The sequence below is a fragment of the Xylona heveae genome, assembly GCF_001619985.1.
Source record: "Xylona heveae TC161 unplaced genomic scaffold L228scaffold_2, whole genome shotgun sequence".
NCBI lineage: Eukaryota > Fungi > Ascomycota > Xylonomycetes > Xylonales > Xylonaceae > Xylona > Xylona heveae.
In genome coordinates this window covers 2,623,442-2,642,387 of record NW_017264194.1, presented here as the reverse complement: position 1 = coordinate 2,642,387, position 18,946 = coordinate 2,623,442, and the positions used below count along the sequence as shown (strand labels likewise).

The 18,946-nt window shown below is 48.3% G+C and overlaps 6 protein-coding genes across 6 annotated transcripts; 2 read left to right on the top strand and 4 right to left on the bottom strand.

Annotated features, from left to right (window-relative positions):
* Nucleotides 1–682: 682 nt before the first annotated feature.
* Nucleotides 683–2,979, bottom strand: L228DRAFT_244563 (glycosyltransferase family 62 protein). The gene is made up of 6 exons (XM_018331954.1): nt 2,551–2,979; nt 1,810–2,438; nt 1,696–1,743; nt 1,543–1,623; nt 1,352–1,486; nt 683–1,290 (listed from the first exon to the last, which is right to left on the bottom strand). Exons 1-6 carry the CDS (start codon nt 2,721–2,723, stop codon nt 1,124–1,126), a joined length of 1,233 nt encoding a protein of 410 aa, XP_018191230.1. The 5' UTR covers nt 2,724–2,979; the 3' UTR covers nt 683–1,123.
* Nucleotides 2,980–5,552: 2,573 nt separating this feature from the next.
* Nucleotides 5,553–6,656, bottom strand: L228DRAFT_266133 (hypothetical protein; the record flags this gene model as incomplete). Its single annotated transcript, XM_018334814.1, has 2 exons — nt 5,553–6,558; nt 6,610–6,656. 2 exons carry the CDS (start codon nt 6,654–6,656, stop codon nt 5,553–5,555), a joined length of 1,053 nt encoding a protein of 350 aa, XP_018191229.1.
* A 2,243-nt stretch (nt 6,657–8,899) lies between these two features.
* L228DRAFT_236746 (hypothetical protein) lies at nt 8,900–10,322 on the bottom strand (the record flags this gene model as incomplete). Its single annotated transcript, XM_018330865.1, has 3 exons — nt 8,900–9,206; nt 9,265–10,111; nt 10,268–10,322. 3 exons carry the CDS (start codon nt 10,320–10,322, stop codon nt 8,900–8,902), a joined length of 1,209 nt encoding a protein of 402 aa, XP_018191228.1.
* Nucleotides 10,323–13,830: 3,508 nt separating this feature from the next.
* On the top strand, nt 13,831–15,831 carry L228DRAFT_81145 (3-methyladenine DNA glycosidase). Its single transcript, XM_018336877.1, has 5 exons — nt 13,831–13,898; nt 13,959–14,923; nt 14,979–15,337; nt 15,392–15,511; nt 15,571–15,831. Exons 2-5 carry the CDS (start codon nt 14,273–14,275, stop codon nt 15,635–15,637), a joined length of 1,197 nt encoding a protein of 398 aa, XP_018191227.1. The 5' UTR covers nt 13,831–13,898; nt 13,959–14,272; the 3' UTR covers nt 15,638–15,831.
* L228DRAFT_259064 (ubiquinol-cytochrome c reductase complex 14 kDa protein) lies at nt 15,652–16,643 on the bottom strand (the record flags this gene model as incomplete). The annotated part of the gene is made up of 4 exons (XM_018334129.1): nt 15,652–16,121; nt 16,186–16,239; nt 16,308–16,416; nt 16,531–16,643. 4 exons carry the CDS (start codon nt 16,641–16,643, stop codon nt 16,026–16,028), a joined length of 372 nt encoding a protein of 123 aa, XP_018191226.1. The 3' UTR covers nt 15,652–16,025.
* A 694-nt stretch (nt 16,644–17,337) lies between these two features.
* On the top strand, nt 17,338–18,608 carry L228DRAFT_236743 (mitochondrial carrier; the record flags this gene model as incomplete). Its single annotated transcript, XM_018330864.1, has 2 exons — nt 17,338–17,791; nt 17,848–18,608. 2 exons carry the CDS (start codon nt 17,338–17,340, stop codon nt 18,606–18,608), a joined length of 1,215 nt encoding a protein of 404 aa, XP_018191225.1.
* Between the last annotated feature and the right edge of the window lie 338 nt (nt 18,609–18,946).

Sequence of the window (18,946 nt, the reverse complement as noted above, 5' to 3'; positions counted from 1 at the left end):
TAGAAAAAAAAAATGAAAAATGAGGAATGAGAAAGGTTAAGCCCATCTTCAAGTGTAAAAGGTTGTTTTCGAGAAAAAAGATGTTTAAAAAAAAGGTGGGGAAGGGGAAATATCGCGGGACGGGAATTCGAGATTAAAAAAAAGAAAGAGAAAAAATTTGGAATACTGAAATTCTGTAGTAGGGACATGTCGTGTAGGGGGGGATAAATAGGGCGGAGCAGCAGCAAAAAAAGAAGGAAAAGGAACACATCAAAGCCGTAAACGCCATATTGCACAACCACGCAGGAGATACAGGAAAGGGAGGTCGGCATTAGACACGTCGCAATGGCTCTTTTGGTTGTTTCTCTTTCTCCTAATTCTCGCCCTGTTGACATAAACTCGACTGACTCGGATAGAGGAGTTGGCCTCCGCATCCACCACCGAGTTTTGTGTGACAGGAGGAGAGGGGGAGAGAAGACAGAAAGATAAAAAGAGCCATGCTTCTGAGAAAAGCGTGCGGATGATACTCGCTACTCAATGCAATGATGAGCACGAGTACATTCCCCATCCCTGACCGAATCCTGCTTCTAAACCGGCCATTTTCGCCCTTATTCTAGTGTTTCCCGTAACATTTTCTAAGCCTCCGGCTCAACGATAATCCCGCGAGCCGTGGCTAAGAGCAGAAGAGGAAAAAAAAAAAAAAGGGATCAGAGGACTGCGGAAGTAAAGACCCGAAGAGTACACGATGGAGGATTGTCGGAAGAAAATCGAAAGATTGACCGTCAACTTTGTGAGAATGAGCAAGTGGGTCGCCCCCTCTATGAAACAAAGAAAAAAAAAAGAAAAGAAAAAGAAAAGCCAATGGAAGGTGCGACGCTTATCGTTTAGGAAGAGAGGATGGACACTCCGAGTATCACCTCGATCGTACATCGTCAAGTGAGAACGGAGATTGCTGCGGTCTCGGTACGACGGCATTGCTGTCGAATAAGACAGGCATAACCGGCCGGGAATAAAAAGAAAAGCTCATCGTAAGAGGATGGCACTCCATCGATTTCCTTTGGCATCACTCTGAAACCCTCGATCCTCCGTTGTCGGCTTCTGGAATTATACATCTCGGATGCGAAAATGGACAGCGACTCCAAAATTACATGGCAGGGCGTTTACCAAGGTTACCCGGCTTCTCCTCGGTGTCGATATGCCAGACGACGTAGTTTGGAAGGCCAACGACTTGATAGCCAGCCCTCTTAGCCATTTTGGCGAAGCCTTCGGTCTCAGCTTGGTTCTCAAATGCGTAGCATGGGAAGTTGATTCCTGTTTCCCGAGGATAAGCATTCTGACGGCTGGTTATGCACCGGGTATTAGTAGGGCTTACCAGAACGGTGGACGTCAGCCTTGACCACAATGTTGACGCCTCCAATACCATCCAGATTGACTTCTTCGTCCTTGTTGTTTCTCCAGTCGCCCAGCTTAACCAAGTATGTCCGACCAGTGTTGTATTCCTTGTAACCTAATCAAGAAAATTAGATCTTATCGTCTACGATAATGACTGTGATTTCTATTTACCCTCTGCGAGAACGACATTTTTATCGAGCGAATTGGCCAGTTTCAGTCCTCTTTCAGACTCAATCCACGAGTTGTAGTCAACTAAGAGATTCGTCAGTAAAAAGCGAACAAATTTACAAAAGAAAAAAAGGATATAGGAACAGAGGAACACACATTTCCCTTCAATATCCCGGCCGTTGGCATAGCGATGGAACCAGATATCTATCAAACTTGATCAGCATTCAAGGCCAAAATAGGGCTTATCCTTTTTAAAGAGGGAAATCATACTGGGGACAAGAATGTCCTTATCGTGGGCAATGAAATCCTCAATAATCTTCTTTGGGCTGTCTACAATGTCGACATCTCTCCAGTACACCCAAGAGTGCTCAGGCTTCAGAGCAGCAGAAAGGAGGTAGTTTCGAGCTCGTCCCATGGATTTTCGTCGTGGACCTTGGGCTTCGAAGCCATGGCGTTCCTCTACAGACTGTCCAGAAGCAACACCAAAATCCTTTTGAACAATGAGAGCGCTGCGGAAGGGGATGTGATCGGTTCTCTGTTGGATTCTCTCCAGCTCGCTGGCGAGGATTGCCAGGGTGTCATCGGAAGAATCACCGACCAGGAAAGCGAGATCAATTAAATCGTGACGGTAGGTCAGCTCCGATAGCAGGTCGAAATATTTGTTGATATATGGTCCTGCATCGCGCAAGGGGGTCAAAATGAGGACTCTCTCCTCGTTCGCTAGAGCCTGAGTGGTCGATTTGATCGGATTCAGGTCAACTCGTTCAATTGTGCTCGAGTTGATTTCAATAGGAGCATGGTGGTTGAAGATGACAGGGGTTTGTGAATGTGAGTTCCACGCCGCGTACTCATTAATCGACACATCCGAAGGTGGTTTCGCGGGACCCCAACAGTAAAATCTGCAAAACCAGATCACACGTTAGCATTGTGTTCTTGTAGCCTCCACGGCAATCTGGCCATCTCTCATAGACGCCATGTCGTGTGTGTAGTGAAAAGGTTGCAGCGTCGCACCTTTGCATATCAGAAGCAGACATGCTGATCGACCTCCATAAAAGCATCACGACGCCCGCGGCGGCCAGAAAGACCAAAAACCTCGTTCGCAGCACATAATGAAGGACAGCTCTATATGGAGGAAGTCGTGCCTTGGCCGACTTCCACGTCACGCCGCCTTTCGGGAGAAGCATGATGAACGAGAGACGTGAGAGCGAGGACCGACGGGGATTCTAGGACTTTCAGCACCGCCGGTGCTCCAATTGTAGCGAAATGGCCCCGGGGTTGGGCGGCTCAATTTGCGTATATCGAGTCGGGATGGCGAAGATGCAGCGTCAAAGCAGACGTAATGATAGTTTTGAGGGGAAAGTTTAACCTGGCGATGAGATTTGGGGTCGACGTTGGTCGAAGCTGCGCAAACTGGGGCAGGGAGGTTTAGTTGGAATAGGCCTTTCACCCCTAGGGAACTCCCAAGAAGGTACCTATATGTATCGGAGTGCTGGAATTTACCACTATAGAGTACAAATTTAGTGAGAGAAACGATTGCTTTGCTTGCGACGAGGCCAGTCGAGCCAAATTCGCTTGACTATCTGGATTCGTCACTGGGTTGCGTTGCGTTGACCTCGGGACGGCGGTTTCTGCTGCTGCCAAGACCGCACCCAACGCCGCCCCCGTATTCGTCCACGAGCATATCACCGAATGATCGGCGTAGTCCTCAGTCTGGAGTGATCGATGCGGGAACGGCCGACTGGAGAAGAATTTTTGGAGAATTTTCGCACCAAACCGGGAAGGAGCTTAGGCGGCTAATCCTCCAGACTACAATGGTTAACTCAACTGCTTACTTGTGGGGAGACAAGACCAACCTCCTCATATAACTTCACTGCGCAAAATGGTGGATAAGTAAAGGTAGGTAGACAAATAAGTACCTCACACTTATTCATCAATTGCTTTATTGCATTGCAATTTGACATCTCGATGCGGAACTGCGTGTCCATACAAGGCACAATACGCGAATAAACGTCGCAAGAATCCAAAATTCCCGCGTATCAGCTTCTCCCCCACAACCCGTATATCACCAACTTCATGCGAAAGAAGAGAAGCGCCTCAAACTAGTTATGAAGCAGAAGATCATTTTCCCCAATTTGAGATTTATAACGCCTGTGAAGGGGCTTTCTCTATCCCTTTAAAACACGCCTCGTTTAGCTATCCCTTACGGTGACCTCAACTACTCCGTCCCTCCGTAACTGCCCATGCCCACTGTTGTCGTTCTCGCTGATAGCGTCATGAACCATCCCACCAGAACTGATAGACGACGATACCCAAGTGTCGCTTACTTCTAATTGGAGAGAAATGGTGGGTAGAGAGGAGGGGGAGGAGGACGATAGGTAAGGTAGGTAGGTAGTTACACGTCAATCAAGGGCCATTGTAATCGTCGCCGCGCCCTGCGTGATTCCTCAAGCGCGGGGGGCCGGGAAGGCCCCTCCTTGCCCTCAGCTCAGCCAGGCACATCCACAAAGTGAGCTCATCGTTAAGTATGAAGCCGTCAGCTCCCGCCGATGTCCGTTCAAAAAATACCAGGTGATATAGACCTCTGGTCGATTTGATCCAGTGAGATGTATGCAGATCTGCATGGATCAGATCTCTTCAGCATTGTTCAACTACCGGAGTAAGTAGTGAGTTGGTACGTGCGAGATTCATTTGCGGGGAGATGCATTGCACGAGTTGCATTGCACGTCCGTAGCATCACCTCGAGAGAGAAACGAAATCTGCGGAAACGCCAGAGTCAACTCAGGAAAAAAAAAACGATATGTTCGTCTCAAAATGATCAACGGATCGATCTTGGGGTAGATTTGATATACCGGACATCCCGAAGCACAGATGACAAGGGGGACCCATGGCTTTTCCTAACAGATATACCGGAGTAGCGAGAAGGCGTTATGAAACTTATCACAAAGCTCGTCCCTTTTTTCCTTCTATCCATCCATCCCTTTTTCCTGCGTTTGAAGGGAACTCCTCCCAAGAGCCACCTTTTTTGTTTTTGTCAGATACGCACAGGGAAGGGGGAAACTCTCCTTCTTTCCCCCACACAGATTCCCTTACGTAGCCTGGCCCAAAACGGCTTTCTGCGACCGCGGCATCAGGGAATCTCCGGCCGGCATTAGCTTTGCAGCATCAATGCGAAGGCAGTTCCTGCAACATGAGCCGAAAGAGACATACGTTTTGACTCTTTCTGGGAGGTCTCGTCGGCACGAGATGTCTCGCAACTTTTCCGTTCGTGGTGGCTCAATGCTGCCGCCACCCACATCAGGGCAGTCATTGAATCGCCTTGCTTTGAGCTCCCCTGCGCAAGTCCATCAGATGGCGTGACCTTCCACTTCATTGTAGCCCAAATATACTAGAGTCGTAGAAGAGAAGACGACGAATCATCACAAAAATCTCCATGGCCAGAATAACCGCCTCGGGGCTGCTATACCAGTCATGTAACACCCTTTCCAAATAAGCCCCCGTGCCTAGAGTCTCGTGTTTAGCAGTAAAACGACAAGATTTGACAGACCATTATCAAGAATTGCGCATGTACACAAGGGTATCTCCCTCTCAAAGAGCTTCGTGAACAGTTTTCTCATGCCCTGAAGTTTGCCGCTACCGGCATCATATTATAATAATATTAAGAATACTAATTAGAGATAAAGTAGTTCCCCGAAAATTCTTTTTGTAAATGCAATACTCCCAAGCACGCCACCCACCCTGAAAATCGCCATTTTATGTGGCTGTAGTACAGATAGAACCAATACCAGGACCTTTAACCATTGCCCCAGATTACCAATAGATGTTGAAATTTGCCTGCCAAATAAAGACATTTTGACAATCCCCAACGTTTGTAATCGTAAATTGAAAATCTTCGCCGTATGGATATCATTTTGCCAATGGAGATAAAAAAGAAATGAAGAAGAACCAACCGCCCGAAATAGCAAGCCCGGAAAATTTTTTTTTTGGATATAATTAATCGAGAATAAGACATACTTTCAGCCTTTGTGGAACGATTCCAAGTGAAGGAACTCTTGATTGAGAGGATTTGCGGGCATTGAACGCTGGTCGTACCGCGGAGTGGACCGGCCACTGGACGGAGGCGTCAAGACATTGTCATGACCATGCTGCGTCTCAAGAAAATGGCGAACAGCAGCAGCATCAGGTCCATCAATATCGGCAACCAGTCTAGCAATGGCTGGTAGCAGCTCCTGGAAAGATTGAATATAGGCGACGGACTCTTTCAAAGTCGTATCCTTTGAACTATCGGCCGCACATCGAGGGACAAGTTTCCGGAAATTGTTGATGGAAATTCGATGGCTCTGTCTCCGCGCCATCTCCGCTTGGTTGTGAGCATTCTTGATGTTTATAGCTGGCTTGGAGACACGGCTCGTGCTCCGGTGCTTCTCACCCAGCTTCGGCGAAAGAGAACGCCGATGCTGGCGCGGCCATTCAAAATTTGAAAAGGCTTGAGAGTTAGCCGGAGCTGATCCTCTTCGGTAATCAATATAACTTGGACGTGCTGAGGCTTGCTCTTGAAGTGCTGCGCTGTTTGATGACCGGTAGGTGACCGGTCCGAAGAGAAAGCCTTTCTGAAATCCTCCTTGTGGAGTTTCAAGCTCATGAGCTGATTGAGGTTGCTTTTCGTATACTGAAGTGGACGCTGGTTCTACTAGGGCGCCAGGAGACTTCACTCCCAAAGGGGCAAAATCTGAGGGGATAGCAGATTTCATGGTCTCGTAAGGCATATGCCGGCTGAGATTCGCTGCGGATTTGAGGTCGCCTAAAGTCTTGCGGTGTGCCAAGGTCTGCGTGAAATTGCCCGTGGTGGGGTCTGCCCTTCTCGTTGCAGCCTCCTCGGACGTAACCATGGTGTTGGTCCCGTCTCCGGACCTTAGAGCATCCACAGATCGTTGCATCCTAGGCTGTGGTGCGTCATTTGGAATCATCGGTGTACGTTGCAGAAGATCGCCACGAAATATTTCATGAAGAGGTGGAAGCCTTCTGCGGCAAAAGTTTAGCCCACATCCTCCCACGGAGGGACACTGGACTTACTGTCGGTCCAACAAATCGGCTGAGAAGGACGAAGTTTGCAGAGCCATGTCTTTTCCCTTTTGGAAGATTGCGATTGGTATAGAGAGTAGTGTGATTGAGGATGCGGCCGTTGGCCAGGCTCAAAGAAGATTACAATGAGCTTTAGGATATTTTCAACAAAGCAGAAAGAATGAACGAGGCTTTTTCAAAGGGAAGAGTTGCTGAGATTGCGGATATGGAGGACATTGGAAGACGTCTTATATAAACGTACAAAGGCTCAACGTAATCAAATGCACAGAAAAGCATAACGGGAAAGCTATTGACTTGAGCGCAAGGAAACCATAAACGGGCCAAAGACCCTGGCTCCGGACAGGGACAGCTGCATAGCGTGCAGCATCCTCTCAAAACCCATCCGATCGGATTGCGCGGGGGAAGTTGGTCTGCGGCAGCCATGTGTAACTCCGCCAAACAACAATAACATATGAGCGAGGAGATTTCTCACAGAGGGCCCAGACGCATCGCAACCAACGGGGAAAGGTGGCGGCAGCGCTTGCTAAAAGTGACGTGCGGAAGCTTCACAATAGCGTCCGACGAGACGAAGCCTAAGCGGGGTGAATTGAGAACGCATGTACTCTGTGTGAAAAGAGTAAAAACCGGTCCACCGACTGTAAAGAGCAGACTCCTTGCGTCGACCCTTGCATTCGCCATAAGGAAGCGAGACAATCGCACAGGTCATTGCGCTGTCCGTTCTCATCGTCAAGGCGTCGTAGGATTTGTCAAGAGCAGAAACTTTAAAAAAGCATATATCAGGCCAGGGGAGAAGAAGAACACTAGACGCAAGGTTGAGATAGATCGTCTTTTCAACATGATACATTTCAGGACAAGATGAGCCAAAGACGACGGGCGTCATGACGGCAGCAACGCTAGAATCGAGGAGATCTGCCTCGATCTCCGTTCATCTAAAAAGACAGCAAGCCATTGCGCAGGGGGGCCCGTCAAGTTTATGCAGCAAATGTGCCTCGCAGCACCCGTCCCCGGGCCGATCGAAGCCACCAAAGAACAAGCAGTGACACTTGTGTAGAATAACATAGCTCGAAGATGTTCTGACAGAGAAGGACTTTTGTTGCTTGTACAGCCGGAACGGATCTGGTATTTGAGCATCATTCTCAAATACAAGTCAATTGCCACTATCTCATATTAGCATCAAGTATAAAGAGTGAATGTTGACTTTCTGTCAGGAGATGTGTAAAGACCGTGCCAGACCGTGCCAGACCGAACATCACAGTACACTACCTCAGATGCTCTATCCCAAACTGTCTTATAGCACTAAAAAAGCATTAATGACCGTGCAAACGGAAGAGGAAGCCGACTTTTTACGGCATCGTACTAAGGTACGGGGGAAGAATACACGTACATCCGCTCACCTCGTCTCGAGGGAGACAATTTGTGAGTTCAGTAAGGTAAACTGACATGTCACACGAAAGACGCTAGAGACGGCTGCATGCTTTTGAAACGGTCACCCCCACCACGAGCCCTGCAGGTCCTGCCAGTTTCGAATCTCAAAGAGCACCTTTATGGAATACAAAGCAGATCAAGATTAGTTTTTCGCTGCAAATTAGAATTGAACTTATAACCGTTTACTTGCCTGCTCCAATTTGTGCCCGTCGTGGATGAAATAATCAGTTGGCGTTTTTGGACGAGACTGCGTAGGAATCGTAAAGTCGGTGGGTGGGTAGAGTAGCAAACCAAAGGCGCTTAAAAAGGAAATCAGCAATATGCTGGCTCAGTCTTCACTCCAACAAACATAGTAGAAAAGGTTCTTTTTAATTTGTCTCAAGTACGAGAAAGCATTAATGGTTTCCAGATTGTTAGGGGGAAAGCGAGAGGAAATCGATTTCAGGGAGTAGACTACACTGGGGTAAAAAGCATATCGACACGAAAGCAGGTCCAAGGGCAACTGAACCAATAAAAGTCCCGTAGACCAGAGAGAAAATCCGCTGACCGGGGAAATTAGAAATGTAGCTTGACGTGCAGCGACTCCGAAATCCTAACGACGCACATGAACACATCCGATACCTCCTCCGTCCCAGCTTATTGCCAGACCTCAGAAGCAGATGAATCACATCGACATCAGAGAGCATGCAATTATTTAAAAGCTGGCAAATAACTCAGAGAAATCAGGCGTGCTTGGGAATCGGAAAAGTGCACAAGGGCCGATTAAATGACATCGTTGTAAAAAGAATAAACACACAAAAGGCGCATATTAAGTCTAAGGTACGGAAATGAAAAACGCCAGATGTGAATTTTATACTTAGAACGACGAGAGCAAAAGACCGGCAATCATGGAAAGACCCATGACAGCGGCAACATTGACCTCAAAGCGACCGGCAGCGCTCTTCTTGCCAGTAGAGGAGGGGCTGGTACCGCTCGAGGTGGAGCTACCGCCGCTGGAGCTGCCAGAACCCTTGGTCTGGGGGTGAGCCTGGAGGCCCTTGCAAGTGTAGGTACCCTTGATGACCTGGTTCGAGTGGTCCTTGTCAAATTGGCTGCAGTCGAGCTGTCCAGAGGACTGCATGTTGAAACCACCGCGAACGTCGTTGAGGGCGGGCAAGGCAACACTAGGAATTCTGTTAGTCTCATACTTTAATTTCATCCGGCGGAAAAAGGGAGGCTAACCTGGTAAAGTTACCGCTGAAGTCGATAGCGCCAGCAACGGTAGCCAACTTGGTGAAGCCGTCAATCTGGGAGAGCTTGGTGTTGTTGGCAATCTGGTAGCCACCGCCGATGGTCTTCAGCATGGGAAGGGAGATGTTGGTCAAACCCTCGTTGCTGACAAAAACGAGCGAGCCACCAGTCGAGGTCAGGTTGGGGGCAGCGTAGTCGGTGAAGTAGTTGGAGTAGAAGCCCATGGAGCCATTGACGGTAGCAAGCGAAGGAGTCTTGACGCCACTGCAGTTGCGGAAAGTCATGTTGTAAGCCCACTCGAGGTTGGGGAAAGAGGCGGTAAGGTTCATGCCGTTGGCCTCAATGTTGAGGGACTGCGTAATGTTTCCAAGCTGGACCTCAATCGACTTCAAGAAACGGTTGTTGTTGATGTTAAAGTTGTCAACCATCTGCAGATTGATGCCGTCCAAGGAGCTGAGCTGGGTGTCGGTGATCAAGACATTGCCGGCCTCCTGGATAGTGGCAGCAAAGTTGAGGGTTTGGAGGGCAGGGAGAGCAACCCACTCAAGGCCGCCGACGCTGGTAAGCTGAGGAAAGTTAAGGTTGGCAATAATGGTCAAGTTGCTCAACTTGAAGTCCTGGCCAATTGTCTTGAGACTGTCGGCCTCAAGGGCGCTGAGCTGAGCAGCACTGTCGGCAGTGAGGGAGCCAGTGATCTCCTGGATTCCGGGAATGGTAAGGGTGCCAGCGGCCTGGGTAGCGACCACGATGTCTCCAGAGAAGGTGGAGCAGGCGGAGAGAGTGGCAGCATCGCCGCTGTTCTGGATGGTGGAGGTACCACTGCAAGAAGAGGAAGCGGCTGGATATTACAAGTCAGCTTTCTACCTTGGACAGAATCAAAAGTTGGTCCATCTCTTGACACGACGGCGAAGAGGGCCAAAGGCCTCAGCGAGAAGAGGATGGCTCCTCTACGCGTGCAAAAGAAGACACAAGTTGAAAAAATTCCACACCGTACCTGACGCAGTTCCAAGAGCCGCAAGGGCTGGAAGAAGATACTTCTTGAAAGACATGTTTCGTGCCTGTAGCCAGTCACTGGTTAGTCTCACACTGAAGCTCCCAATTTCACCTAAAGATACTGATAGAAGATAGAAAGTTGAAAAATCCACTTGCGACAGGAAATACCAGTAGGATTGATGCATTCGCGGCAAACGAGAAAGCCAGAGGAAGAGTGATACGAACCTGAGGAATGATATTAAAAGCTACCGGTAATATCTGGTGGATAACAGTTGCCCAATGTCGACAGAGAGGGAAAGAAAATTGGAAATCGAACGAGTGTGGAGAAGAGAAGCTATGCAACAACAGAAATATTCAACTCCTCGACGGCGTCGTCACGTTGCGCGAGCTGATGCTGAAGAAGGAGAAGGGAGGAACGAGTGTGAAGAAATGTTGAAAGAGGCAGGGAGGAAAAGGGATGCGAGGCGAGCAATTTGTTGTGGTCGACAGGTCGTCGTTCGTGGGCGGGACACACATCGAATGAGTGTGGCGCTAAGCCCGAGAGGGGAATAGGTGCTTCAACCAAGTCTCTTTCAGTTGGCACACCACTGGGCAAAAGGCACCAGGGGTGTGTTGACCAAGAGATAGCGGAGCAGAGAAATTTCCCCCCGAAGTCAACCAACCCCGTTCTCTAATTCTCAAAGGTGGGAATTATTATTAACTAACGCTACTCCTAAGCTATGATTTACCTGCCCGACGGACGGAACAGGCGTCCTTTCCCTAGCTCGGTGTAGACGGCCCCACGACCTGCCAACAATCGCCTATGAGAAGCGGCGCTTCTTCACGCGAGCGACATCACGGTAACTCTGTTCGGCCAAGGGTCACCGCTGGTTAAATTGAACATGTATGGTTCAGGGGTCATTGGACCGAAATCCCCCAATTTCCAAGAGAGCCGCGATCACCATGTACTCTCACAAGAGCATCAAATCAGTGCATTATGCCTTTGTACTCCCGCAAATAGGTCACTGCCTCTTTTGAATTGAACATGAGAAGATGCTGCGTCATTAATCGATCGCGGAGTCGCATCCTTTTGTCCTGGCATGTGGCAATTACGTATTTCTCATCCGTGCATCGCAAAAGGACACAGAGTACTATGAATGTGTGCGAATCGGAGGTGGGGTGTCGAAAAGTGCGAGGAGGTTGTGTTGCTCTTCCAACCTCTTACATTCCCGTAGGTGGCTCAGCTGTGAAGGGTGCCGAGGTCACCACCACGGGGGAGAAGCCACCTCGAGCCAGTACCCATTTGTTCGTCTCGTTAATGATTGTGGCACCCTTCTTTTCCGATGAACCTCATTTTGCTCGATTCCCTCGATGGGACGGCCTGACCGAACCGATAATGCTGCGTTAAGGGAAAGTCACAATCTCCCAAAACCATGACTGCTCCTCAATTGTCCAATGCACAACATACCAGAGTATCTACAGCAAAGCGTTGCTTTTTCAGTTCGTTTCTTTTGCCGTTCGGTCCCCCTTTATTCTCCTCTCAAGGGATCGAAATGAAACGCACATGCGTATCGCTGCTGTAGCTAAAGATAGCCAGAGGGGGATGTCCGTTTCTAATCAGGCAATTCAGAGTTTCGGCCCCTCTGGTAGCCCCCCCGACGAGCATTGTACTGAGGCGGTACTTTCCGGGAGAGCGAGAGCCGCCTGGCACATGCCCTCTCCGGGTACCATGTAGTGACATCGAGTTGGCGTCAATATATCATCGGCTTGAGGGGTGGGACCCACTTCTTCTGCTCTTACGCTGTGAACTCCACTCGACAGGAAGGCCGAAATCTCGGCGATGGTAAAAGGGAGCGAGGAGGGGGGGGGAAGAGAGCGAGATAGAGGGAGCACGGGCGGGTGGCCTTTGCTGCTCCGGATCTTCAAACCCCTGCGAGATGAACAGGGATATTTTTACACTAGTACACGTCGGCCTTGCCTAATTTGTCTCTGGCCGCTTCGGGGTTAGGGGTCTCAACCCACTTTTTCAAGGATTTGAGTCGATTTGAGGTGTTGCAGGGTGACTGGCTAAAGTCCCTGATTCTACCAAGGCTAACAGGACGATCTCTGAAAAATTAACAATGAATCTCTCCGGTTAGGAATTGATCGAGTACGAAATACTCCGTATAGCATCACACCCACTCAAACTTAGTGCAATATCCGCTTTTCTATATACAGCTCTGCTTCGTCCTGATATTTTGTTGGTTATATGACCTTTTGCAGTTGTTGGGCCCCAGTCGTAATTTTTGCAAGTGAACCCTTGTGGCGTTCTTGGCCACCGTTAGATGCACCTCGAGGATGCATTGACCATCCGCTGTTGAGATGCTGGAACCTTAAATCCTTTCGAATCTCAGTCTCCGTTTTGTAAGTCTGAAAGTCGCACATGATCTAATGACTTGGACGACAAAAGGAATATAATACAGTATACCATAGTTTAATGCATTGAAGTAGAGAGCGTGGGTTTGACTAATTATCAGCCTATATGCCATCGAGGATGGCTTTTTAACTTCACTGTAGACTGCGGAGGTATACAGTACACAGGTTGAGTAGTTTCCTGGCATACGTACCTTAGACAGGGTAAGACCAGCTTATTTCTTGGTCGCCGGCTCATCTCCGTCCCAGCGAGTTCGAACTGTAGTACCTCGATTTTTTACAGGATTCTCGTCCTCTTTGGGACTTGAATATGGCCACATCAAGTATGGTGCGAGTGAAATATCAATGTGATGGACCAGTTTTGTTTTTTTCCCCCCTCATATTCCCCCCATCCACCTACTGCCCTTGAAAACTGAAATCATCACATAAATTTCGATTGACGGGTGTATGAGATTGACCCAAAACCATTTTGCAACTTCACTATTGTTTTCTTTTATACCTAGGCTTTCCTTGAACTCGAAAGTTAAGTCACTGTATACATTATAGAGAATTTGAAATTTAAAATAAATATGAAAACATAATCTGAAATCAAACGGTTTCTGGAGTAGCACAATGCGCTTCGCACAAACCGTTGTCCCAAAAGAATGGACACGTCGTAGATGCTCTCTGTTTTTGGATACCGAAATTATACGACACAGTAGACCAACACCCTGATCAACATAACCATAAAGCACCCCGGTCTACATTTTTCAGTTGATCAATTTACGAGACAACTTTAGCCCGAACCTGGAAAATTTTCTGATTAATTCCCTTGCGCGAAAACACTGAAGTGTCTTGAGGTATTTATTATTACTCCGCGTCGTAGGACACGCAAGAGAGCTGAGTGTCACAGATGCCTGTTACACATGCAACGCTTGAGCAGCCATCGCTTCGAATACAATGGTGAGCCAACAAGAATCGAGTAAATAAGGGAAATTACACATGGGGATCAACGCATTGCAGGAGACGGCGCCATAAAATTACAGGGGGCTGAAGCGAAGCGGGAGGATCTTGACGTGAGCCACAGTGGCCCCCTAATACGAAAGGTATAGGGTTCAAACTGCGATCACCAGATCCGCGAAATACATCAGCCAAGAAACTAAATAACACTATGCGGCCTTATACAATTACTCAATTTCAAGTATAATCGAAAGCACACATCAAATGCATTGACAATTCTAATTTGCTAAAATAATTACAAAGTATTTTCTGCCGTCGAATTCGGATCTTTCCGACTCCTGCTCTAATGAAGTTCTTATTAGGAGACACCATGAAGGGAGGTTTTTTCCTCTTTCGAATCCAATAAAAATCCGTTAAGAAACTGACACTGGGACGCCACCACATTGTTGATTGAGGAAGTAATCATGGATCGATAGACTTTTTGCAGGGCAGAAATTAAGGAGGTCAGCAATCGCTGCCGGCTGGAGCGTGCTCGAATCGGAACAACTTACATAAGCAATGACATTATGGAGATTAGCTTGGCAACGCCAGGCAGCAACAGAGTAAACATTGAATGACTTCATATTTTGGAAATTGTGCTTGATGCATTTTGCCAAATCCAAGTCAGCCTGGATTTATGAACTGGCGTTTCACACTTTCACGAAATCCATTATACCCGGGGAACATGACCTCCCTGAGAAGGTCTGCGCGGCTCAGTGCTACGCCGTCAGCGTCAAATGGCGATTATCAAGCACCTAAAGACAATCAAGAACCAAAGAAGAAGCAGGTGACAGCAAAAGCCACGAACAAGGAACGAAATGGCAGACCAGAGCCAACTCAGGCAGCAAAGGCACCGTCAACTCCAAAGCGAAGAAGAGCTGCCTCTCCCACAAACGAATTTTTATCAGTGACGCCGAAACGTCAAAAATCCGCATCCAAGGATCCAAGCTCTCGCCCAGAAAACGTGATAGTCTCATCATTGACAGAGCCATTGATGCGGCTGGCTGAACCGCACCAAACAAATGCACCTTTACGAACCCCAGGAGGGAGTCGTGTTGTTGCCTACGCAGATGAAGTTTTTGATTCGTCACCTTCGAAGCCGGGTTTGCCACGACCTACGACTACAACGGGAACTCTTTTGGAAGAGGCGTGTGCACATCTCATTCGAGTAGAACCTCGCTTGCAAGTCCTCATAGAGAAACATCGCTGTCATATTTTCTCCCCAGAAGGTCTTGCAGAGGAGGTGGACCCTTTTCGTAGCTTGACTAGCGGCATCATGGCACAGCAGGTATGATTTTTGAACCTGTTGAACCTGCTCTAAGGAGCTTCCCTTACATGAATAGGTCTCTGGCGCTGCCGCAAAATCTATCAAGAACAAATTCGTAGCATTATTCAATGAACAAAGCGATAGCGCTGTAAACCCGTTACAAACATTTCCTACACCAGCACAGGTTGCGGACTGCGATATTGCCACATTGCGTACAGCAGGTCTATCACAACGCAAGGCAGAATATATCAAGGGTCTAGCCGAAAAGTTTGCAAGCGGAGAACTGAGCGCGCATAAATTGATTCGAGCTAGCGACGAAGAAGTCCTCGAATCTCTCACTGCAGTTCGTGGGTTAGGACGATGGTCAGTAGAGATGTTCGCCTGCTTCGGCTTGAAACGGATGGATGTATTCTCAACGGGTGATCTTGGCGTGCAGTGAGTATTCATTTGACGTGTTGACAGAATCAGTTTCACTGATCTGTACGAAAGACGCGGCATGGCTGCTTATCTAGGGAAAGATGTTGCGAAACTCAAAGCGAAAGGCGGAAAGTGGAAATATATCTCCGAGGAGGAGATGCTTAGGCACGCTGCCAAGTTCTCTCCCTACAGGTAAGCTTCTACCGGGCCGCCCATTTCCGTTGCCGATATCTCATTTGACATTCGAATAGGAGCTTGTTCATGTGGTACATGTGGAGAGCAGAGGGAGTAGATATTGACGCTGTCGAGGGAAAATAAACTGCTCTCTCTGCCTGCAAAGCTCAGTCACGATATAAGAAGAAGGGTGGATTCTTTTGCTTTGGACTAGACCCAGAACGGCGGTTGCTGTTGTCGTCTGAGATGGGAGCGCCGTTCATTAGAATAACCCAATTCCGGTTGATACATTTTGGACTCTTCTGGGTCTTGGCATGACCAGTATTTCTGCTCAACAAGTTCAAAATACAAGGGTACGTGATATATTGATAGTGCCAATAAATAGCGCTTTGTATCGTCGCTTGGTACAGAGAATTTGATGACGATTGCTGCTGTACAAAATAAACATACACAAGTCTAAATTCCTCCTCTCATCCATCCACTAGCATGGCGTACATGGTATTCTCAGCGGACCGCCTTGCCAAAGGTGAATTTAGTTCTTCCGTCGGACGACCATGGAGTCCAGGTCGTTGCGCTCCTTAGATTGTGCCTCAATCTCCCGAATGATAGGCGTCAAGTAGAGGGTGTCCTAGGCAATGATCAGTATTGCGGTCTATTAGGCGCTTTCGTAGTGACTGATTCCATTAACTCACCTCGGAAGCCTTCGTCTGCTGGTCCTTGGGGAGAAGCTGGTGGGCGAGCGAGGCCTACATGCTGTCAGCAAATATTCATTTCATAATGACGGGCCAAGACCAGCTCAGCCAATACTACCGACCTGGACTGCACGGCGGAGACGGAAAACACGGTCGTAAGCCTCCTTGGGGGGGAGGCGCTTGAGAGCCAATTGAACGGCCTCGGACTCCTCGGGGATCAAGTCATCAGCCCTGCGGAAAACCTGTCAGTGGAACTTTTCCAGAAATTGACAAATTGCCATTTCCATGAGCTTTGCCGGCAAGCCTCAATGGTAGAATAAAGTTGAAACGAGGGGTTTTTCGTACCTCAATCCGAGCTTCCTGTAGCCAGCGGCATCGGTGTACCAATTGGCCAAAGGAGTCATCCAACGGCGCAACCAAGGGCGTCTGACAATGAAATTGACGGAAGGCGAAGCCATTGCGAAGGTCTAGGGGCCTGAAGAGGAGCGGAGGAGGATAAAATGCAAAGGATTGAGAGCACGAATCGTAGTGCTAGGAATCGCGATGACCGATGGGAGTGAGGTGCGAAAATGAAGCTTACATAATCACGGTAATCGCCTCTGACATGAGGTGCATGGCCCACTCTGATGCGAATTCCCCAGTAAACGGAGAAAGCGGTTACAACCCCACGTCGTCTACATCTATCGCACAAAGACAAGATATTCAATCAGCAAGGCCTTGCTGTTTGAGACGGTGGTACTTTGGCACGAGAAAAGTATCTAGGTACTGAGGAGCACTTCTCTTATTGTCAATCCGTCAAATCATCTATTTCCGTGACAGCCCGATAACCTCGGAATAGCGCTTTGTCGCTAATCAGTATCCCATTCAAAACCAAGGCATTCGGCTGCAACGAAGCAATTTGCGGACAATCTGACACGAGATCCCACTCTTACCAATTTCACCTGTCAATGGAGTCCGATAACCCGCGTTAATACCTGTGTCTCCGCACGCAAGTGCGTGGGCCAAAACCCGCACATCTCGCCTTGACAGCGTCAACAGATACTTTTCCGAGGAAGACCACACCATCGAGACACATTCCAAGACAAGCCTATCAGACCAAATCACCCATGATTTTGTTAGCGAGGTTATTTTGATCACTGGCCCTCAATCAGAATGTCCCTCGAACGCAAAGAGCCACCTTCAGGCGCAACACACTATGTTCCACACACACCAAAAACACATGTGCAATCCGGGGATGGCGGGGTCTCCAATTCTGACTCGCCTTCCCTAATTACCCGCCTTGAAATTTTATCGACAACCGTACCAAAGCCCTACATTACCAGTTTCTGCGGAGCCAGTGGTGGGGTTGCTTCAGGAATCGTGACCTGCCCACTAGACGTGATTAAGACGAAGTTACAAGCCCAAGGTGGTTTCCGAGGACGACGGGATGCCAGTGGAGCTGCCGTCTACCGTGGAATGCTGGGCACTGCGCGAGTGATATGGCGAGAAGATGGCATTAGAGGAATGTATCGTGGACTCGGCCCAATGATGCTGGGTTATCTTCCGACCTGGGCGGTATATCTGAGTGTCTATGACAGTGCGAGGGAGTACTACTATACAGTGATAGGTAACGTGGAGATTACGCAAACGGGCACCATGACTTTTGGCTAATATAAATTCTAGACAATAGATTTGTCGCCCGAGCACTTGCATCCATTACCGCCGGCGCTTGCTCTACAATGGCCACAAATCCAATCTGGGTCATTAAGACCCGATTGATGTCTCAAGGCAGTGCGCGGGTAGGTGACAATGGAGTACGAGCACCATGGCACTACAAATCCACACTTGACGCAGCACGTAAAATGTATAAAAACGAAGGTATATTAGCCTTTTATTCTGGACTTACACCCGCTCTTCTCGGCCTCACACACGTTGCCGTACAATTTCCGCTTTATGAATATTTCAAGAAGCAATTTACTGGACTAGAGATGGGGCAGCAACAGGAAAACGACAGTAGCAACCACTGGATCGGAATATGCACCGCTACTTTCTTGAGCAAAGTTTGCGCAAGCTCAGCAACTTATCCGCATGAAGTTCTCCGCACTAGATTACAGACGCAGCAGCGATCTTCACCTGTTCAGTCAAACGAGGGCATCTCATTCCGTGGGGGCCTGGACCGACATCAAAAATTCGGACACCCACCTGGTGCGTCATCCTCGGATGGCATGATAAATATTCCTCGCTATCAAGGCGTCATTAAGACCTGCAAGATTATTCTCAAAGAAGAAGGCTGGAGAGCATTTTATACGGGCATGGGTACAAACATGATTCGAGCAGTGCCGGCAGCTGTGACAACCATGATGACCTACGAATATATGCAGAGCACCATCCATCGATTACAAGCCGAGGGCCATCGAAAGTTAGAGCTCATGGACGGCGATTGAATTTCCCAACCTGGGATACTGCTATACCCTCTGTCCGCATATTGTGCTTTTATGCTCGAGCATTGGTCTCTAAATCTGCGACATCTTTTGAACCAGCAGCGGATCTTGTTGAAACTTACGGCGCTCGCGGCGTGGATTGGGACACTTATACTTTTTTTTCCTACTATGTTTCTGTTTTCTTTTTATTCTTCCTTTTTGCTTCCAAAACATGGAGTTGGCTCAGAAGCTCTTTTTAGCTGATTTTGAGCAGTTCAATACGCAACAAAGCGAGCATCAGGCGAGCATTTTCTTTTCTTTTACTTTTTGCCTGTCGCAGTTCTCGCCTTGTATTTTTGCAA

Bases quoted from the DNA above. Each gene is read 5' to 3' on its own strand.
- L228DRAFT_244563 (XM_018331954.1), bottom strand. From the start codon at position 2,723: ATGCTTCTCCCGAAAGGCGGCGTGACGTGGAAGTCGGCCAAGGCACGA. The intron at 1,624-1,695 runs GTGTGTTCCTCT...CGAATCTCTTAG, and splicing joins CCGGGATATTGAAGGGAAAT to TTGACTACAACTCGTGGATT. The intron at 1,291-1,351 runs GTAAGCCCTACT...CTCGGGAAACAG, and splicing joins GGCTGACGTCCACCGTTCTG to GAATCAACTTCCCATGCTAC.
- L228DRAFT_81145 (XM_018336877.1), top strand. From the start codon at position 14,273: ATGAACTGGCGTTTCACACTTTCACGAAATCCATTATACCCGGGGAAC. The intron at 14,924-14,978 runs GTATGATTTTTG...TTACATGAATAG, and splicing joins GCGGCATCATGGCACAGCAG to GTCTCTGGCGCTGCCGCAAA. The intron at 15,512-15,570 runs GTAAGCTTCTAC...ACATTCGAATAG, and splicing joins GCCAAGTTCTCTCCCTACAG to GAGCTTGTTCATGTGGTACA.